General features: G+C 37.7%; 1 protein-coding gene across 1 annotated transcript in view; it reads left to right on the top strand.

The window, feature by feature from the left end:
* Positions 1-21,717, top strand: part of Suclg2 (succinate-CoA ligase GDP-forming subunit beta) — a 244,423-nt gene that overhangs the window by 102,323 nt on the left and 120,383 nt on the right. Inside the window, exons 3-4 of the mRNA XM_020185303.2 lie at positions 17,256-17,355; positions 18,207-18,297. Coding sequence (XP_020040892.1) covers positions 17,256-17,355; positions 18,207-18,297 — 191 coding nt within the window. The remainder of the gene's footprint in view (positions 1-17,255; positions 17,356-18,206; positions 18,298-21,717) is intronic.

Genomic DNA, 21,717 nt, shown 5'->3' with positions numbered 1-21,717 from the left:
GATTGATGCTATAATTTTTCATGTTAGATTTGGCATTCTTCCTTTGTGATTGATTAGAATTTTGTGGAGAGGCATTCTGAAATTCTTCCAGTATTATCTCAGCCTCCACCCTTCAGCCTTGGCCTTCATAGATGACTCCTGTCTAAATCTTTAACCTTTATTATGACTGTCAATTGGTGATGCTCCCTTCATTTGCTTCATTTATTAAGGACCTATGACTTCAAGTTTTATTCAATGGATTGCCTTCCATTTCTTAGTCCTTTTGACATAGCTTCATTGTTTCTGTATCACTTCTTTCCTTTGTGGTATAAGATATCCCATTTTCAACTTGTACTTTTCTTATCCTAGCCCTAGTATCATCCATTTCTCTATGAAGTCCATCTCTTTTGGGTAGTGATGATGGTATTTTAAAAACAAAGATCTGGGCAGTGGATTACTCTGATTGTTATTGAGGTACTTAAGCTTTTAGGCCACCTCAGGAGACAATTACAGTATCTGTATAGATAAACACTCCTCAACTTATGTTGCAGTTTCATCATGATAAACCCCCTGTGAAATGGAAGCATCTTCTGTTGACCCATCCTAAGTTGGGTGCTGTCTCTACACACACGTCAATCCATATGGTAGCATACACACGCATACAAATGTAAGTGTGTATGTGTATCCATCCTACTCCATATACACTTGTCCTTCAGTATCCATACAGTATTGATTCCAGGATCCCCATGGATACTAAAATTCATGGATATTCTATTTCTTTGTAGGAAATGGTAAGGCATTTGCATATGGCCTATGCACAGTTTCCTGTATACTTTACATCACCTCTATATCATTTATAATACCTAATATGATATAAGTGCTGTGTAAGTAGTTATTATATTGTATAATTTAGCAAATAGTGACAAGAAAGAAGTCTGTCCATGATTGGTATAGATACAGTTTTTAAATAGTGTAGATCCATGGTTGTGAGACCTGGATACGGAGAACTGGTTGTGTATACTGTTACATATGTGTGCAAACATTGGTAACCACTCATTGTCTACATATGTGTAGACAAATTGACTTGTTTCTAAATCATTGTTTATGTTGATATTCAGTTTCATTCTTAAATTTTTTTTCTAGCGAAGAAGTTAGAAAAATTTGGAAATATTTTCTCAAACAGTTAAATTCATCCTCTTTATATGGTTGTTTCCCTAGTTTATTGAGGACATTCCCTGAATCTTTTATTTCCCAATTTTATTCTCTTCTGTCCATAGCCTCCACATTCTCGAGCACCTTCAGTTTTAGGGTGCTCTGTGATAAATCACTGACATGAGCTATACTTCCTCTTAGTGCCATGTACTTGAGCTCAGCAGGTTTGCTGCCCAAACCTTCATAACACTTTCCCTTGTCCTCAGCATTCCATGTCCATACTTGTCAGGGGGCCTCTCAGTGTAGGGCTGCATGAAATAAAGACTATTTCCCAGTGTTCCTTGTAACTACTTGTGGAGTCATGATTTACTATAGCCAATAGCTGTCAGTTTGATTGTGAAGCAGAAGCCATATGTTGAGGGGTTATGATGGTTGTGGACTTGTGACACCAGCCCTAATTCTTTGTGTAAGAGGAAAATAAACTTCCTTCTTGATTAAAGTTTTCATATTATTAGATAAAATGTTTAGACCCCTACCAGCTTATCCTAACAATGCTGGACAAGAAGTAAATGAAAATAATTCTGAATTCAGTGAGTAAGGGAATTTGTAAAGGGGGCTAATAATGAATTTGTCAAGGTACCCGTAGAGTGCTAAATTTCATCTCCTAAAATCAAATGATAAAATTATAGAAATGTGAAAAATGGTAGGAGTGTATAAGGGATCCCATGGAATGGCATTAGGTTATTAAGCATCTGAAATTCCTAAAAAGTTAAAAAGTGAACCAAAACAACAGCCAGTGACGGTGATAATTGCAGCCTTGAAGAAAGTATCTGACTTTGAATTCAGTGAAAATTATTCGTGTATAACCTGAGTGAACCCAGGGGTGCTGTCTTTGAGACCAGGCTGTAGAAGGGTCTCAATTTGTGTTGAAAGTGTTAAAATAGTTCCAATCTTTCCATTAGGTTTATGTAAAAATAAATGAATCCTACCTTGGTTGAGATGGTGACCCCAGCTCCTTGGCTATGATACGGAATTTGTTAGGAAAAATGCAGCTCACAAAGAAACTCACGAGAAAAATCTCATGTCCAAGAGCAAGGTTTAATGGCAGGCTCCAGCTGCCAGGCTGGCCGGGGAAAGATGGCGCAGCACTGACCCCTGGGCTAGGCGTGGCTTTTATAGAAGAGGGAGCTTGAGGAAGTTAGTGCATGTGCAGGATTCTCCGTGAAGTGAGGCCTGAGGATAAAATGGTCAACAGTTCACAAAATGGCAGCATTATTGTTCTATCAGAATTGGAAAATGTTTTCTTAGAGGCTGAGATTATGGCTCAGTTGTAGAGCACTTGCCTAGCATGCTGAGGCCCTGGGTTCAAGCCCCACTCCTGGAAAAAAAAGCAAAGAGTGTTGCCTTAGTGGTTCTAGTGCTTTTTACTCCAGGAAAGCCTAGAATTTAGAAGACAGATGATGGAATTTCTGAAATACCTATGAGTAATCCTCATCAGTGATTAATTATCTGCATAGATCTTGTAGTTGGTGTGCTTATGTTTTTTAAGATAATTTGACATGTTAGAGTACTGTCAGTGTAGACATAGATTTTACTTCCTATGTTTTGTTAAGTAATTGACATTACTTATATAATTTTTGTGTTGAAAGACAAAGTTTTTGGCAAAGATTATAAATAGTATTACAGTTATTACCAGTGAAATCTAGTACTTGGGAAGGTTTTGCTTATCAGGTCAGAACGAATATGGATTGAAAGAAAATGGATTCTGAATTTATAAATGCACTTTCAAATGTTTAAGAAAAATTAAATTTGTCAATGATACTGATTACTAAAGGGAGTTAAACTTCAATTGTTTAAACCTTAGTCGAAGCCCTCCTTAAAAGTGAATTGAAATTTTAAACTTATAAATAAAATGCTAAGATTTGCAAGTTGAATTCAAGGTCTTACAAAAATGGATTTGTGACATTTATTACTTTACTAAAACTAATACTTAATTGAAAACTACAACTGGCCTCTTCTTTAAAGCAAAGTTATCCTACCTTTCCCAAACACGGGACACAAGGACTGTTCTCCTGCTCTTATGGCCATAATGGAAGATCTGTGGTAGATAAGATTGAGGTCTGGGCAGGCTGGATGGCCCAAATTAATTTTTAGTGATGCCACTTGGCTTCACATGGTGAGGTTGGGGACTGTCACCCTTCACTCATCAGCAGCAGTCCTGAGCAGCAAGACAGCATTCATATCCCCTCTTGGTTGGGATGGGAGATGTATAGAAAAGCATGGGCTAGAAACCATTCCTTGTCTAGTCCTTTACTGTCTTTTGAACTCCAGTGTTTTCAGTTGTAGACTGGGGTCAACAATTGCTAAATTGTGTTGTTTATGGGAAGATTAGGAATAATAGACATAAAGTACCGGCTGTATTGCTTATCACCCAGCAGGGGCTCAGACTGCAGTGGCAGTTCATAGAGGAGGATGTTAGGCTGATAGATTAGAAATATTTGTGTCCATATCAGAGGGTTTAAGGCATAATACCGACAGTAATCCATATTCATTAGTCATTTGCTTTGTAGCCAGGAATTGTGAAGTCTTTACATGGATTACATCCTCCTTTCTCAGTAACCTGAGAGATGCTTACTATTCTCTTCCCTCCATTTTACAGAGAAAGAAACTGAGGTTTAGAGAAGGTAGGTAAGTTTTCCATTTTGTATAGCTAAGTAAAAAGAGTTGAACCAGAATGTAAATCCATGAAATGTAATGATAGACACATGAACTCAAGTTCTGATTCTTATACACCAATACTATAGACACTTGTGTCTGTGGTAATCCTGCTGTGGAAAAGGTAGGGAAGGCCAGCCAGTATTGCTTTTGACTCTGCAGAATTGTGCTCTGACTTTTGTTTGACTTCTGTCTTTTTTTTTTTTTTTTTTAACATGCAAGATAAAAGTAGTGGGCAAATACACTAATGGAGTAGGCTTTGTAAGTTGATAAGGTAAATTAAATCACAAAAACATTTGGTCTTGTAAAGGGATCATCTGCCCTTGGTTAGCTAGGTGATGGGTTGATGGGTGTAGCCTTTCAAGTAGCTCACATGGTTGCTGGTTTGGGGTCATATGTTTTCTCTGTTCTAACTGGAAGCTAGTTACCCAGAGACCACCTTTAAGTTTGAGCCTAGGTGGCTTGCTTTCTCGCAGTCCACTATCAACTCATGTCTCCCAGCTTCTTTTATTCCCTTAAATCTGTCATTTTCCCCCACCTTATCCATATTTGGATATGTGCATGTATGTAATGGTCTATGTTTCAGGCTGTAGCAAGCTTTTTCCCCTTCTTAAACAATCTTTTATTGAAATCGAAAATAGTTTTTCATTGATTATAAATAGTCTTTGTAAACAGTGTAGGAATATCAAAACTATAAGGAATGAGACAAAAATCACTTGAACTCCTATACTATATGGATAACCACTGTTGACATAGGCTTTATATCATTTTAATTTTTTAAGGCATTTATAACAGTATTGAGTAATGGGCAGTCATGCTCAGAGTGAGTGGAGCTTCTGTGGACCCGAGCTCTGGAATTTACAGCCCAGTGATCTTGGGCAAATGACTTTCTTTCTTTGAATTTCAGTATGCTGCACTCTAGGAAATATATCTACTTTAGAGGACTGATAGAAGTTAACTGAGAAAAGATGTGCGAAGTCTTTTGAACAATTCTTGGCTCGTAGTCAGTGCTGAATATGTAATGTGACGTGTAACAACACCACCAACCACTATAGTAACCATCATAGCAACAACAGTACTGACAGGAAAGGACAGGTAGCCATGCTTGCCAGTTCTTCTGTACAAAACACCAGCAAGCTTTAGTGTCTAGCTTGTTGCCCATCTCATGTTCTCTCCCCTGCAGGCTGCCACAGGGCTGGATGGGTCCCAGCATCGATGTTGGGGGGAGGAATATGCTGTGTTGTACAAGCCTCTGCCTGCTAATGAGACCTAAAGTCGAGCAGCTCCAGATGGAGTTGAGGGTTGTATTCTCTGCCAGAAAGCATGGAAGATGGACCAAGGCCACTGGTGCTAGGCGACAGCTATGAAAGAGAGACTGGCAAAAAGTAAGGAGACACATGGTCCTTGGAACTAAATAGACTATCAAAACATAAATAAAAACATGATGTGTGTTTGTGGCACGAGAATTCTCTCAGTGATCCAGAGGTAGTCATTTGACTTACAGAAGCATCAGTCCATCTAAGTGGTGGCATGGCAGTGCGAAATGTCACAGGATTTGGGCTGTTCTTTTAACTTATGAGAATGCATGTGTGCTTATTAACTGTGAGCATATTTTAGTTATCATTTTTTAATGGTTGGAGAAAATATTTATTGCAAATATTATTTTTCCCAGTGGACAGTTTATTCATTATTATCTGCTACTTACTTGATACTTATATAAGCCAGGTATTATGTTAAAAGTGCATTCTATTCATCTTCTTGTAGCACCTCTGGAATGTAATTACTATTTTTATAAACTTAATTTTGTAAATTAAAAAGGCTTTGTTTTCTGGTCAGTGTCATTGAACTGTCTAATAAGGAATGAGGCTGAATTCTACTCCAGGTGTCTGACGTATGGCTATGTACTTACCCACTGCACTCCAATCGTTTCCAGTTCATTTTTTTCCTTAAGAAGGACTTCAGAGCAATGCCAAATAGGTGTACATAGAAAGGAGACATAAAAACAGTTCCACATGTATATCTTAGACTGTTGGTGCTGGAGGGTATTTCAAGAGGGCGTGTCACTCCTTTCTGTTACATGTAAGGAATCCTGTGACTTGGCCCCAGTCTCACTAGGAGTCACAAGCACAAATCTCACATTACCTTCACAAAAAAGATAAGTTATTTTTGTCCATTGCAGATATATGCGTCCACTGGCCAACAAATGCTGTGATTGGCTTTGAACCAGAGGATTAGCTGTTGAATTGAGAAGTGGTAACATTTTGTCCTTGTCCTTCTGTTTTCAGTCACACCCTCTGTGACATGGAGAAGTGGTGTTAAGTTCAGTATAGCTAAATGGTATCATCTCTGTACATTTCAGGCACATGATTTAATCCAATGTGTAATAAGCACATTTAAAAAAAATCTGTCATTTTCCTCTACCATATCCATATTACATATATATATGTACATATATGTAATGGTCTATGTTTCAGGCTGTAGCAAGCTTTTTCCCCTTCTTAAGCAATCTTTTATTGAAATCTGAAAATAGCTTTTCATTGATTATAAGTAGTTTCTGTAAACAATGTAGGTAATATCAAAACTAAGGAATGAAAGAAAAACCACACCATATGGATAGCCACTGTTGACATGGACTTTATATAATTTTAAACTTTTTTTTTAGGCATTTATAATAGTATTTTCTAAAGTTTACAAATATAATGCAATTGAGTTTGTACCACAGATTATGATTATGTTTTGCCTTTTATCTTCTAAGTACTTTCTGGTGGTTTTCTTTCAAAATCCCTGCAGGCTTATGGAAAGTCTGGAGTCCCATGATGTTAAGCTTTAGGCAGGTGACAGTGACATTGACAGCATTGAAAAGCTTTTGGTCAAAGATAGTCATTTTCATCATCCATCACTTAAGCATCAGACCAAGGCTGCAAGGCATCATCTTGGATTTTCTGCAGGTTGCCAGTGTCCCAGGAGAATTCACTCCCTCATTCAAAGTGGAGTAGCCACATGATCATATGAGGGCAGGCATGGTGCAAGAAAACTTTAGGACAGCCATTATCAGTAGAAGTCACTGAGGGTTTAAACGTCACTGCCAGAAAAAATCATCTCTGTAATAGCTATTGCTATTTTCTAAAAGTCACATGTGTTTGTTTGTTTTTGTTTTTTTTTAATTCTTCTCTAAGTCAGTATTTTGCCTGTCATTGACTATGACTGAGTGTTTCAAGCAGGATTTTGATTTGTAGTGGATGGGTGAACTGATTCCTTTTCTATGCATATGCAATCTTGAATTCTTTCATATGTGTTGGGTGCCTACACACAGGCAAGACATTGGGCATTGAGAATCATGCTAACTGGTATAAGAATTTAATATATTATGTTTAGTTTCAGTAAAAATTGAGGAAGAGAATTAAGATTCCTCTTGTCATGTTATTCCTTTTAGATAGTTTGCCCTAAGGATATTCTTGTGAAAAGTTTCCAGAAATAATATCTTGATAGGGACTGGGTCATATAGGTAAATCACTTCAGATTTGGCTACTTCACTGTATTTAAATTTTACCTCTCCTCAAAATGAAACTAAACAGATACTGAATTCCCCTCTGTAATATGCCTGCTGAAGAGTTTAAGGACAGTTGTCCCAATGTCTGCCATTTACTTTGAAATGTTTGAAAAAATAAGATTGGCTGTGAAGCATGGACAGATAATGTCACAAAACAAACGTAGTGGAGTGAGCAGTTGTAGAATCTAGGTGGTGGTGATGTGGATACTTACCATATTAGTTGTTCAGTTTACCTGTGTGATTGGAAGGAGTACTAATGAAATGTTGGAGGGTTATCCCAGTAATGAGGTTCTCTCTGAGGAGGTGAAAAGTACAGCCCCTGCTCTTTCTAGACTCCAAATCGTGAGTCTGCTGCTTGTTAACTGCATGACTCATGGAAACTTACTTAACTTCAGTTGAGTTATTTGTGAAGTGGAGACAAACCTTATGTCCTGGTAAGCTCCCAACAAACACTGTGATTGTGATTTCACAGCTCAAAGGAAGTGCTGAACATTACGAATGACCCTATTGGAGGGTTCACTATGTGCCTGTCACTCATTTTCAGGACAGTGAGGTGATCTCACCCCACATTGTACTGTGTGTGTCCTTCAGTAGAAACTTCCATGCTGGAGAGGTGAGGGGCACGATGAACAGAACTGGGGGGTGCCTTTATTAAGTTTGACGGAACCCTTCTGTGGCTTTGTGGTTCCCTGTTGGTGTGACCTTCAGTGGAGAGGTGGCACTTTGTTAGACTTGGTAGCATTCTCAAATCAGTGTTTATTTAGTTGATTTGTAAAGATTGTTCCATTTACATAAGGATAGGAATACTTTTGGGGCATTATTTTGCTTTTAGCTTTTTGGACAATGTGTCCTGGAAAATTTTTCTGGGGCAGCAAGGACTGCTCCCTTCCCACTGTTGAATCATGTTCATGGGTTATGACAGACTCTTCCACTTCATGCTGGGAGGCAGAGAGAAAGGGTCAGGAACCTGCAAGAGGCTCTAGCTAGACTAAAGGAAACCAGCACTGGGGGCACAAGGAGGATGTTTTGGGTATTTTTATATATATACTGTTTGCTTTTGGATGCCCATGATTCTGGAAATAAATGTGGAAGTAGAATAAAAAGAGCAATAGTATTAAGGGAACATCTCAAAAACAAGCAGAGTATGGTGGTGTGCGCATTTGGTCTCAGATAGTCTCAGTTCTCCCCCCACCCCCTCTTTGTCTCTACCTCCCTCTTTCCCTTTCTCTCTCTCCCCCTTCCCTCCTGCCTTTCTTTCATTTGAACCCAGGACCTTGCACATCTAATTTTCTTTGAATTTTACCATATATGGATGCTAGTTCCTGAGTATTTTCCTGTGCTGCTTTGACTGTTAAAATCCTAAACTCAACTCAAAAACAACAACAAAAAAATCATTTTTTTCCACCAAGAAGTAAAACAACACCAGTTTGTTAGTTCCTTAATTTCCCATTGATAACATTTGTCCTGTGTGAGTTCTAGCTCAAGCCAGGCATTGAAAAATACACAAATAAGAAGGAGGAGACACCATCCTGCTTGAATGCTCAAAATGATCTGAAGAGTTGTTGGGAAAATAATACAAGAAAGTAGATGCACGTTTGTGCTGCTAAGGTTATATTGTGGCACCATGGTGTGAGGATAATGAGTGCTCCAGTCACCAGAATTTGAGTGGGAAAGTTAGTGTATTTGGGAGAGTGTTGAGTATTAAGGGAGGGTGGAATTTGACATCAGTACTAATCTTTCTAGTTGTCGAAACTGAAATTATCCAAGTTGAATGTACAAATTAGATAAGTTGGAAACATCACAGGAACAGGAAGGATAAGAGGAGGAAGAAAAGAACAGACAGAGAGAAGGAGGGAAATGAAGGAAGTGGCCTGAGGAGACAAGAAAATTGTAACTATTTCTCAGGCCTTTGCTGGCCCAAAAGCGAAATGTAAACTCTTTCTGGCTCACTAATGCTGAGTGGTTTCATTCTCCAGGATGTGTTTAACATTCAGGCAATAGATTTAAACTTCAGACATAGTGAATGAACTCCAGCTTGTCATCAACCACTGTATAAATTTTAAAATGGAAAATGAAAACCTCCTTTTTTTTTTTTTTTTTAATGGCAACATCATCAAGCTGTTCTTTGGTATTCTCTGTCTCTAGCATTTGAATTATAGCAGGCTTAAAGTCTGGAATATGTATTGATTTGCAAGATGGGTCTCCCCTTCAGGAGACCATGGGTGGCAGTCAACAAACATCTGAGCAGGGATATCAGACCATAACTATGACTATATATAAGAACATGTCTCACCAGTGGAGGGTGTGAGAGAGGAATTGATTTCAAGTAGAATAGGAAAAATACAAGATTCTAATAAAGAAGGAAAGGAATCTCAGAATATTCTTGTAAAAGTAAAAGAATCATCTTTAAATAACATTGCAGTCAGGAGATGTATGTAATGTGTATGTTTTAAATTTCATGGTCCTTCTGTATGTTTTATACTTCCTGGTCATTCTGGTTGGTTTTGAAGATACAAACCATCACGAATTTATATTCCCACAGTGTATAATGAACGCATGTCTACCCACACCGCTTCTGGGCATTGCTACCACCACCCCTGCTCAACACTGATTAAGATAGATTTCAATTCTTTATCCTCTTCTATATCTCTGTTATCAGGTAGCTTCCTATTATCTGAAACTAAATGAGAGCTACTCCTTGCCCCAGATTAGCCACTCAGAAACTTTTCAGAGCTGTTCATTCTCAACCTGCAGCAGTTGTGGTTATGACTATGTGGTGATTTATCCTATAGTACCTTGGTTAAGTTAGAACTACATTTCCCAGAATTCCCTTCCCCATGTGATTCCGAGGGAGAGTGATTTTCACAGAATACAGAAGTAGCCATTACCTTCTGAGCTGTGTTGTAGTTAGGTAGTGATAGATACACAGATGCTGGCAGAAGAGGCCAGCTTGTCTTTGTGTTCTCCTTGCTTCCCACCCAGCTATTTTCCCAACTGCAGACAAGGCTGAGCAACATGGGACCAGGTGCAGCTACTTCTCCACACCTCCTCCTTTGATGTCCTCCTCTACATCTAGAGGTGCTGTTTCATCTGCTTGGCTGGTTGGAGATGCATGTGTTGTCCAGCTCCCACTTTCCAGTATTCCCTTTCTCACAGCTGTGTAAGCTTTAATTCCAATAATGAACTCCTGAGCCATAACTCAGAGTGGTTTTACTTTCCTAATTTAACCCTGGCTGACTCCTGCCTTTGGTTTTAAAGCCATCAGGAAAAAGTAATTTTCTATGCCTGGTTTTCCTTTCCTCCAAATGTACCATAAAATACAGTGGAAGTGCTTTTGATGTTCATAAATGCCTTTTATCTTCCATGACTATTTCTGGGGCCTGTTGAAGTTACAAATGTTACACGGGTGTTTTTTCAGTCAATGTATATCATTATAGGATTGATCTGTTCTGTAATCTGTACAAAACACAGTAGAGATTTCTCCCTCTGAAGAAACTTTCCTTCCAAGTGGTTCTATTTGCCAAAGATTTGTTTAATGTCCTAAGATTGCAATCTTACAGTGTTGGACATTCTTTGCTTAGCTATAGGTATTTGAATAGGTCATGTAAGAGGACCTTATCTCTGGTAGGAGATTCTGTCCTTAAATTGTCTTCTAGAAGTTTATCTTTTAATCTAGTTATAGCACAATCTGAGATTGGTCTGCTAGTATTAAGCTACATTAAAAAGAGTGAGATTAGATCTTGGACTGAAAAGTAAGATGAGACAACTGAATTCAGTCTTTCTAGAGGTAATTTTTATCTATAAAAATTTTATCACCAATGAAATGTGTATTAATGGTTGTGAAAGGAATACATAACATCTGTAATAAGAGCAGAAGAGTGGGTTAATTTATCATAGGTTTTAATGAGACCTAGAGTGTCGTAAATATACAATATTTTTAAAAAGCATGGCAATATAAAACTGATTTAATAAACTATAATTCTTGATGTTTATATGAACTAAAATTAAAATTATCCCCTTGAAAATATAGCATTTTTGTTTAAAAATAATATTATAACAGTTTATTATAACCAATAAACTGTTAAAGTGGCATTATCATGCCCCTATAGCATGTGAATGAATCAATAATTGGATAATGTGGATGTAATTGGATACCATATCAATAGGAAATTTTAGATAAATGTGTATACAACGAACATAAAAACTTTATTAGTAAAGGATTTCTAAATGTGAATCAATGTCTCCCTGGATAACTTCCTATTTGTATCACAAAATTCCTGTCCTAGAAGTCAGTCAGCGTACCATAGAGGTAGCTGCACACCTGTGTTTATCAAGGCATTATTCACAATAGCCAAGTTACTGAATCGTGTAGATGCCCAACAACTGGTGAATAAAGAAAATGTGGTCTGTGTACACCACTGAGTATTACTCAGCCATAAAAAGAATGAAATTATGTCATTTGCAAAAAAATGAATGGAAGTGGAGGTCATATTAAGAAAATTAAGCCATCGTCAGAAAGGTGATAAGTATTGCTTGTTTTCTCTCAAAATATAGAATCTAGAGGAAAAAAAAAAAGACAGCATGAAAGTAGAAGGGAGACTATTAGGGAAGAGGAATGGAATTGAGGAGGAGGAGTAAGAGAGGGTAATAGGGGTGAATGTGATCAAAGTATGTTCCATATAAGAATGTATGAAATGTCAGAATGAAACCTATTACTTTATATAATTAATAGGCACTAACAACAACACAATATGTTTAAAGCAGTGACAACAACAAAAAAATCCCTGTCCTAGAGACAGTCCTGGTTTTTTTTTTTTTTTTTGTATTTGAAAATTGCTATTTTTCAAATGGTATGTGCAATTTGAATCTCTGAAGAGTTGCAGTTTGGTGGGAAGCCAGGGATCTCCAATCTCATTCAGTCAAGAGATGTGGCCAGTGGTGAAGTGGTTTATTTTAATATGTTGTGCGCTTGAAATTCCTTGTCCCAATAAACCTGTGTCAGGCATGTTGAACATTAAAGTAATTGTTTCTGTCTCCAAGGTGCCATTCGGTATATGAAAATTCGAGTCATCACCATGTCACCTGATTCTCAACAACTAGTTTCAACCTGAGGAAATACGTATCCAGCCTGTAGGAGATATTACAGTGATAAGTGAAGACTGATAACTTTCCCTTTCTGAGTTTGGGTTCTGGAGACGTAATGAAAGCGGGGAAGTTAGTTCATTTCCTTTGGTAAATTGGCACTTAGGCCTCTGACTTAACTTCCCTATAATTTTCTGCTTTTTATAAAAGTTCATCTTTCCTTAATATGTTGCCTTCCACTCTCCCTTCTCCTTGCCTTTTTGGTACGGGGTGAATTGGAAATTCTGAAATACATTTTAACAGTGTCGAGTAGGATTCTATCAAACCTGATGAAAGGTGATCACCATGCTAGAAATTACACAGTGTAATTCTGCTGAAAACTGGATATTCCAATTTCATTCCAGTCAGTGAACCATAGAAATGATAGTTTCCTGAACAAGTCCGATTATTGACTCAAAATATATGATCCCTGCAGTGGTCATCTCACTGCAGTGTCCGTCGATGTAGTGCTGTACGTTGCATCTTGGGAAGTATTTTCTAAGAGAGCCATGCTGAATAAAAACCAGCTCAGTTATGCAAATACTTGATTCATCAGTAAACCATTTTAAAAAGATAGTTGAAAATAACTTACTGACATTTTGATTAACATTTTCAGACATTTACTATGTTCCCTGTTGTGGTCTGAACTATATTTCATGAACATTATTTTGTACAAACATATTTTCAGAATGCCATCCCTAAAACACAAAGTGAACCGCTTTAACAAAGCTTGCTAATTAAAACATTTCTTACTGATTTTATTTAGGTGGTGCTTTTTTAAAAAATGAGTTTTAACTTCTTTTTTCATTTAAATATAACAGTACTTCCAAGAACATATTTCATACAGCATGAGACCAACAGAACTATTAAAATTGCTAAAAGTGATTTATAGTTAGAAAAACACCAGTGGTAAAGATTACCAGGAAAACGTTTGCAAAAGTGTTACTTTAACGTAGCTAGTAGAATAAAACAAGACCGTGGAGTAGCATTTTGTTTAAGCTTTCTGATGACTAATTGTTTCTGATTGTTCTCTAAGGTGATAGGGTATTTGAGAGTCTTACATATTTTTCTAAATTTGTCAACTATGTCTTCAGTGCCTTTTCTGTTCATGTATACACACACACACACATTAATTATCGTATACTGGTTCCTGCTCAACTGAGTAGAAGCCTGGCCACAACCATGTACTACTCATTGTCAGAAACTCAGCAGGAAAGGAACAAAATGCAGTTCATACTTATGTTCCTGCACATAAAAGGATCAGTTAAAAATAAGAACTTCGGAGTTACGTGAACTCATAGTCCAATAATATGAATAGGTGCAATCTATTTCTACAGAAGCTAGAGTAGCCCCCTTAAAGTATTGTTAAATCATCTTATTTATTCAGGAAAAATGAACTTTATGTATGGAGCATCCTTTTATAATTCTGTTTGGAATAAGGGTAAGGAGTCAATGTTAAAATCAATTTGTTTTTCGGGAAGTCAGATATTTAAATGAAATAAAAACAGTGACAGTAAGTGGAATCACTTAGGTAGATACTGAGTGAAGAGAGTAGTAAGTTAACTGTTGAGTAGGATTTGTTCACTTTCCTTAATTTACAACATCTTTAGTAAATAACTGTTAAATTACTTCATGGAGGGTTTCCCTCAAGATGAGAAAAGCATGTTTTCCTTTGGGCTGCTGATTTACTATATTGATTGAGTGTATAAGATTATTTTGGTATTTGGGGATTTGCAAAAGATACGCAGAGATTAGTCCTTTCCTTTCCCTTTTTCTATTTAGCCTAATACATAAGGCTGTGTGTGTGTGTGGTGATAGGGCACTTGCCTAGAATGCATAAGGTCCTGAGTTTGGTCCCCAGTATTGCAAACAAAACAAAAAACAAAGTAACTAAAGTGTTTGCTTGGCTTTCCACCTGATGGCATGGAGACCTTTTGATATGAGGTCAAATGGTGACAGATATAATTGATAACACTGCATTGAGGATCAACTGTTTCTTTGTCTTGGTGATTAGTGATTAAAGCTGATCTAACCAGCCTATGTAAATGCCAGTTAACAGTGCCTAATTAGGTGTGCTGTCTGGCTTTCACCTTGTGCTGCTGGAGAACTCAGTGGAAGCATCTTTTTTCTGGATGACAAGGACATGAAGAATGATAGTGGCAATGAGATGCTGGTTACCTTTTAAAGAACTTGAAGTGATCATAATTAAACATTTAAGAAGACAGCAAAAAAGTATTTTTTCTACTTGATGACTTCAAATGACAAATAGGAAATGTCTTCCTATATACCATTTTTTGTAATGACTTAGAATCACTTAATGATGGTAGCTATCTAATTTGTTTTTTAAATGTGACAGACATTGGGATAAGCATTTTTGCTAGTATATTTCATTTATTCTTCATGTTATAACACCATAGATTCCTTAAATATGAGTTCTTTATAAACTGGTGTGCTATTTTTACCTTTCTGAATCTCAATCTTGTCTTCTCTACAAAGAAATTGACAGGCAGAGTTGGATTTGTTGTCTTTATTATTCTTTGTTGTTGTTTTGTGATGCTAGGGATGGACGCCAAGGCTTCATGCTTGCTAGGCAAGCATTCCACCACTGAGCTACAACCCCAGCCCTAGAGTTGAAGATTTTAACACAGGTCTTTTAAACTCCATATCCTTGTTCTTGATGTTGTGTCTACATGCTGGAGCCAGAATATGCAGTAAATTAATTTTATTTGATTTCCTTTCTAGTGAGTTTCTGATAATGAGCAGTAACCATACTCGCCTTCTGGTCGGCTTGTAAGTCAGGGTTTGAGTGATTGTGTGATGATGTGTATCCAGGGTAGAAGCTATGGTAATAGGGAGTAGAGGACCATATTCTAAGAAGGAACTGTTTTTGTTTCTGATAGGAAGGTGAGCCCTAGCTCACGCAAGGCCTCATGCTTGCTAGGCAAGTGCTCTACTACTTGAACCATTCTGCCAGCTCTTTTTGCATTGGTTAATTTTGAGATAGGGTCCTGCTTTATGCCACAGCCGGTCTGGACTGTGATCCTCCTATTTGTGCTTTCCTGTGTAGGTTTGATGGCAGGTGAGCACCACTGTCCCTAGTCATTAGTCAAGATGGGGTCTTGTGATTTTTTTTGCTGGTCTGGACTTGAACCTCAATCTTCCTGATCTCCACTTCCCAAATATCTAGGATTACAGGCTTGAGCCATCCTGCATGGCTACCTTGGCTTTTTGAGTGTAAGTACATGTAGGAGAAAGTAAGTCCAACCAATGAAGACAGTGAATGGAACCACATCAATAAGGGTGACAATTTGATCTTATGCTATGATTGTATAAGATCTTATACAATCATGGCATAAGATCTTTTTGTAGGTCCCCATTATCTTCATGATGAAACCGTCTGTATTTCTTTCAGTTCGAACTTTTGCCTGTTTGCCTATGAGTCATGACAGTGACAGAATAGCTGAAGTAGCCAACAGTTATAGATGGAGCTCGTGGCTTAACTGAGTGATGGCAGGTGCCAACAAGTGTTAGACACCCCCATTTTTTTAAACCATCCCTGAAATTATCCTTTTGATTCTTTATACTATACAAAAGTAGTAAGTTAACTAATTGATCAAGGCAATAGCCTTTAATCATTTGAGTGTTCAGGCTCTGGGATAAAACATTCTCATGTATTATTTATCTCCTTTAATTCTTAAAACAACCCTAATCATTTTTTCACTCAGTTGCCTGACTCTGAGAGACATTAATGTACCAAATATCAGGTGGGTGAGGGATAAGGACTGGATTGAAATCTTGCATCTGAGGGTTCTGGACCTGGTGTGCTGAACCAGAGAACTGTGGCAGTCTTATGGAAGATGGTCTGATTTGGCTCTCTGATCTTAAGCAAAAATGACTCACATGCAGGATGCCAGCTGTGGCCTGAAGATGTGTGCCGTTTGGTCTGTTAAACATATTTGATTTGTTTTCTGTTCTTTTTGTTTGTTTTGTTTTGTTTTGATGGTAGGGAGGGTAACTCTCCCGTTTGCTAATGACCCATGTATCACTGGGCTACTGGATATACCCAACTTCCTTGCCAGGCCCATAAAGATGTTTGAGTTCATAAGTCTGATTGAAAAGGTCAAGAATAGACAATTCTCTCTTTCTTTGAGTGAGCTGAGAAACAGATTTTCCACAACCCATTTTCCCTCTGGGATGGTTTTTTCACCTTGCCAATATTAAAAAATATTGTTTGCTTTTAGTTTTAATCCATTCTTCTTCCCTTGCATAGCCCTGTCAATATATAGAACAACTGCTCAGAAAACGGTTGTTTTCCAAGAATACAGATATTAAAGGTAGCCTTTGTGTTTTGTCTTTAAACCCTTTCCTACCTAATCCAGTCTACTCTTCGCCATCTACATGGCTGAAAGGTCGTTAGCTCCTCGGACTGGCAGATTGGATCCTCGGCCACATGGGAGTGTCATTACACAGTAAAATTAATACTGCCATCCTGGATTTATTTAGCATCTTCTGATACAGTCACAAGAGCCAGGGAACACATGCCTTGCTTTCCCTTGAGATGTAAAGAGCTTTGAGTACAGGCATGCTGGTGTAAATTCTTTGTTTTCTTATTTTTCAGTCATTTGGAAGTTATATGTCATTATTGCTTTCTTTGCTCCTTATTTAAAAAAAAAGAAAAGAGGAAGACGACAGGAAATAAGTTAAAACCAGCTACCAACTCTGGCTTTTTCTTTTTCAGATGCAAAAGAAATTGTTTTAAAAGCCCAGATCTTAGCTGGAGGAAGAGGAAAAGGTGTCTTCAATAGTGGTTTGAAAGGAGGTGTTCATTTAACAAAAGAGTAAGTGTGAGGGTTCTAATTCCTTGTTTTTGGACTAAGCAATTATGGAAGATTTAGTGCACGATTGAAAGACACACTGAGGAGGGCTGGTGTGGGGGTAGGTGCATGTAAAAGCAAGTAGAGAAAACTGAAATTGTGGGAAGGCTCTAGAAATGCCCGATTTCCTTCTGCTACCATGAAAGTACTTTTCTTCTCTAATTGGTGAAAACTTCATACTACTACTTTCCTAGACAGTGAATGCTTCATCATAAATGTTGGAAATGATACCACTTGCAAGTAAAATGCCACTTCTATAATGCTACTCCCCTATTCAAGAACCCATTGTGGCTCCCCGTGACCAGTGGCATCACAGTCTGTCTGATAATCCATGTCTGCCTTGCCTTCTTTTAAGTGTCTTCTCCCAGCACTCTCCTCCCTTGTCCTGTCACATACCTTTTCAATGTTTATATTAATCCTTATCCTCTTCCTTATTCCTTTCATACTCAGTATTTCCCAGGTCATCCACTGTCAAGGTTCTGTGCAACTTTTACCTGAGTCTGATATGCATCTCAGCATTGTCTCTTTTTTATGACTGTAACTTATTTGGGAGGAGAGAGTAGCAAAGATTAGCAAGCATCTTTTCTTCTCCCCTCCCCTCCTCTCTCCTTTCTTCCCCTCCTTTCTTTCCTATTTTGCTCTCATTGAGCCTCTGTTCCACCATTAGGCATGTAGTTTATGTGTGGAAAGACCCATGCATTCTAAGAGAGTAGGGGTGGGTTCTGTGCAGTGTGGATTTGAGGATATGTGGACTCTGCTACAAAATGATTTTCAACAGACATTGATTTGCATTTCTTTTTTCCCCTTGATCTTAGCCCTAATGTTGTGGGACAGCTGGCTAAACAGATGATTGGGTATAATCTAGCAACAAAACAAACTCCAAAAGAAGGTGTGAAAGTTAACAAGGTAATGTGGATGCTTTTGGTCATTTTCTCTACATGTGTTTAAAAAAAAAAGTGAAACCATGCTTCAGATTTGATAGAATCTAATGAATCACTGTTCTTTGGCAATGTGCCATTTTATTTTTTTAAGCCTCTTATAATCTGTTTAACAAGTGCCCTGTCTTTGAGGAAAATGAGTTGTATAATAATGATATTACTTGTTATCATTAGTATTTAGTAAATGCCAGTGGGGATAAGTTACTGAAGCAACAGTTTTCTGATTCAGAAAATGGACACATTCTGTTAAAGGCTGAAAAGGACTTGACAAGACAACCTTATTCAGTGAGGCACAGTTCCTGCCCTCATCCCTCATGCAGCCATTCCATTAGTCTTGTAGCAAAATTACCAGTTATGGTTATGATTGTTTTTCTCAGGAAAAATGCCACTATACCATACTTTGAGATTATGACTATTTTAAGCAACTCTTATTGCCATATTAGTGAACATTGCTGGAGCACCCATATGTATATAGCATGTGCATGCAGAGAGAGAGCAAGAGAGAGTGAGAGAGAGAGAGAAGCCCAGAGAAAAGTGACCTGCCTCAATCATGAAATTATGAAAGGCAGAGTTGAGGTCCAGTCCTAACTCTCCTTCCTGTGAGTGCTCATCTCTTGCCCTCTCCCTTCATGTATGGAGGCACTAGAACCAGTTAACTGATTTGTAAGACTTGGTACAAAATAAAATCAGGGACCCGTGTTCAGACTCCAGGACAACTGTTGCAGTAAATGAATTTAGTAGAGAGACCCCTCTGGTATCACATGTGCCAATCTTGGGAAATGTATGTGGTTAAAAGACCCCATCCTAACAATATATTAGGTCCCTGCTTTTTGCTTCCCCCCGCCCCTCCAGAAGTGGGGAAATAGCGAAGGCAGCTGTCTGTTCTGTTGACATGGCATCACAGACTTATACTCTCCTATCATTGTGCTATGCATGAGGACACTGAGATGGTATATGCTGTTTTTACTTTACAGAGAGAGTTTTTTTGAAAGAGTCTGGACATGACCGAAAGAAATTAATCACCAACTAGTCCTTAGAGTATCATGGGAGGATCTATCCTAGCCGAGTAAAGGACACTGAGCTGGAGGGACAGTGGAATACTAAGAGGTCATCATGCTGAGAGCACCAAACTTTTTTTAATGTTAAAGGAACGAAAAACAAAGCTGACTATAGTTGTTTCCCCTTTTTTGCTGCCTCTCAAGTGGATGCAAAACTCAAGACTATTTCATTCTGTTGATTTGTTCTTGTTCAGCCCAGAATCCTGCTTTTATTTCTCTTTTAAGGCCGAGTATGAACCTTTATCTGTGTGCCTCATTAAAATTTTTCTGCAGAGGACATAATTAGCATTTTTATTTTGTAGGAATTCATTGTTTTATTTGGACACATGGGAGTTTAGGGTTTGTGATGCTTTTAAAAAGTATATAAAAAAACTACATTATATAAAAAGCAGATTCATACTACTTAGTAATAGAATTCTATAGAAAATTAATTCATAGTAAATGCCTGAAATGTTGGAGATAAGTGTATTCTTGTAAATTGAGTCATTTCCAGGAAGCTGCTAGAAAGATTTACTTTTTGTCTGATTGTGCTGAAGTCATTAACACATGTAAAAATATTCCAATAGTACAAAAATTAGAAAGTGAAAGTTTCTTGTGCTCTCACCATCCAAACATAATTGTCATATTATTTATGTCCTTCTCTTATGTAGATTATATGTTACCATATTTCTGTATTGATAACATATTATACAGCTTTTAAAACCTTGCATTTCTACAAGGAATCTTGGACTTTTCCCCATGTCAGTATATGTGGGTCCATCTCTTATTTATTTATTTATTATTTATTTATTTATTTATTTTCTTGAAGGCATGGTGTCCCAGTGAATGAGAATAATTGTTGTGTAACCAATCCCTCATTAACAGGCATTTGTTTTGAGTGCTTTTTAGACAATGGGATAGTAAATGTTCTGATTATTCTCATATTTGGAAAGGCTTTAGACATCATGATTGACTGTGACTTTCATTTTCAACATGGGCAACCCAGAGAGGCCATGGAAGGTCTTAGCAAAAGTAGTTTTGTTTCCTGAGACATTTGGTGAACACTATGTGTTCTTTGATCCATTACAGGTTGAGAAAATCAGGAATTGAGCTAGAGTCACTTAGTATTTACCATAGAGCAAGGACAAACTTTTAATGATTTATAAGGATCATAAGTGAAAACATGCATAGATTTGATCATGTGGCTAGGAAGTATGTATTGAGTTTCTTTTATGTGTCAAGCATGATACTGGGTTCTGGGGTATAAAATGAAGCATTCAAGCAGAAATTATTTTTTTCCTTTTATTATGTTTAATGATTTTCAAAAATAACGTACGCCTCACTTTTAAATGGATATAATATGAATAACATGCTAGATAGGGTTTTTACAGATTAAATAACTTAATTCATGCCTAAAGACCTTACATAGGAAACATTTGATACTTGTGTCTTAGTCCATGCAGGCTGGTATAACTGAATACCATAGCTTGGGTAGCTTATAACTAGGCAAAATTTATTTCTGTCTGAGGCTGGGAATCCATGATTAAGGCAACAGCAGATTTGGTGTCTGGTGAAGAACCACTTCCTCCTGGTTCATAAGAGGCCAAGTTTTTATTGTGTTCTCATATGGTAGAAGGAACGCGAGGGCTTTCCCTGGGGTCTGGACTGTATCTTTTTACATTGCTTCCTGCAGCTTACAAATGACAAGGGCTCCCCACTTCCTAGCCCACATTGGTGGTGTCTTTTTTTAACTTCATGCATTTTGATAGTAATGTGGAGATACTTCATTCTGGTTTTAATGTGCGTCTCCCTGGTGCATAAAGATCCTGAGTATCACTTCATTTGCCTAGTTGCTATCCGTAGATTTTTTGCTGTATTGCCTGCTCCAAAATTCATACTGAAATTAAAACCCATTGTCATGGCATTGAGAGGTGGGGCCTTTGGGAAAGTGATGAAGTTATGAAGGCAGAGAGAGCCTTTGCGAACAGGACTAGTACCTTATAAAAAGGCTGGAGGGAACTTATTCAGGCCCTTTTTTGCTTTTCTGCCTCCTGCCATGTGAGAATGCAGCAAGAGGCTCTTACTAGACACCAAATGGCAGCCCTTTATAGTGGCATCCCAGACTCCAGAACTGTGAGAAAATAGTAATTGTTATTATTATTCAAGATGGGGTTTTGCTAGCTATGCTGCCCAGGCTATTCTCCTAGGCTTAGGAGATCCTCTAACCTCAGCTGTTACAATATCTGGGATTATATCTGTGCTGCACTATACCTAGCTTAAATTTTTGTCCCACTATTTGGTATTTTTGTTACAGCAGCTTAAAAAGACTTAGACAGTGTTAACCTACCCAT

Source organism: Castor canadensis, chromosome 10 (genome assembly GCF_047511655.1).
Source record: "Castor canadensis chromosome 10, mCasCan1.hap1v2, whole genome shotgun sequence".
NCBI classification, from domain to species: domain Eukaryota; kingdom Metazoa; phylum Chordata; class Mammalia; order Rodentia; family Castoridae; genus Castor; species Castor canadensis.
This window is presented reverse-complemented; position numbering and strand designations above follow the sequence as displayed.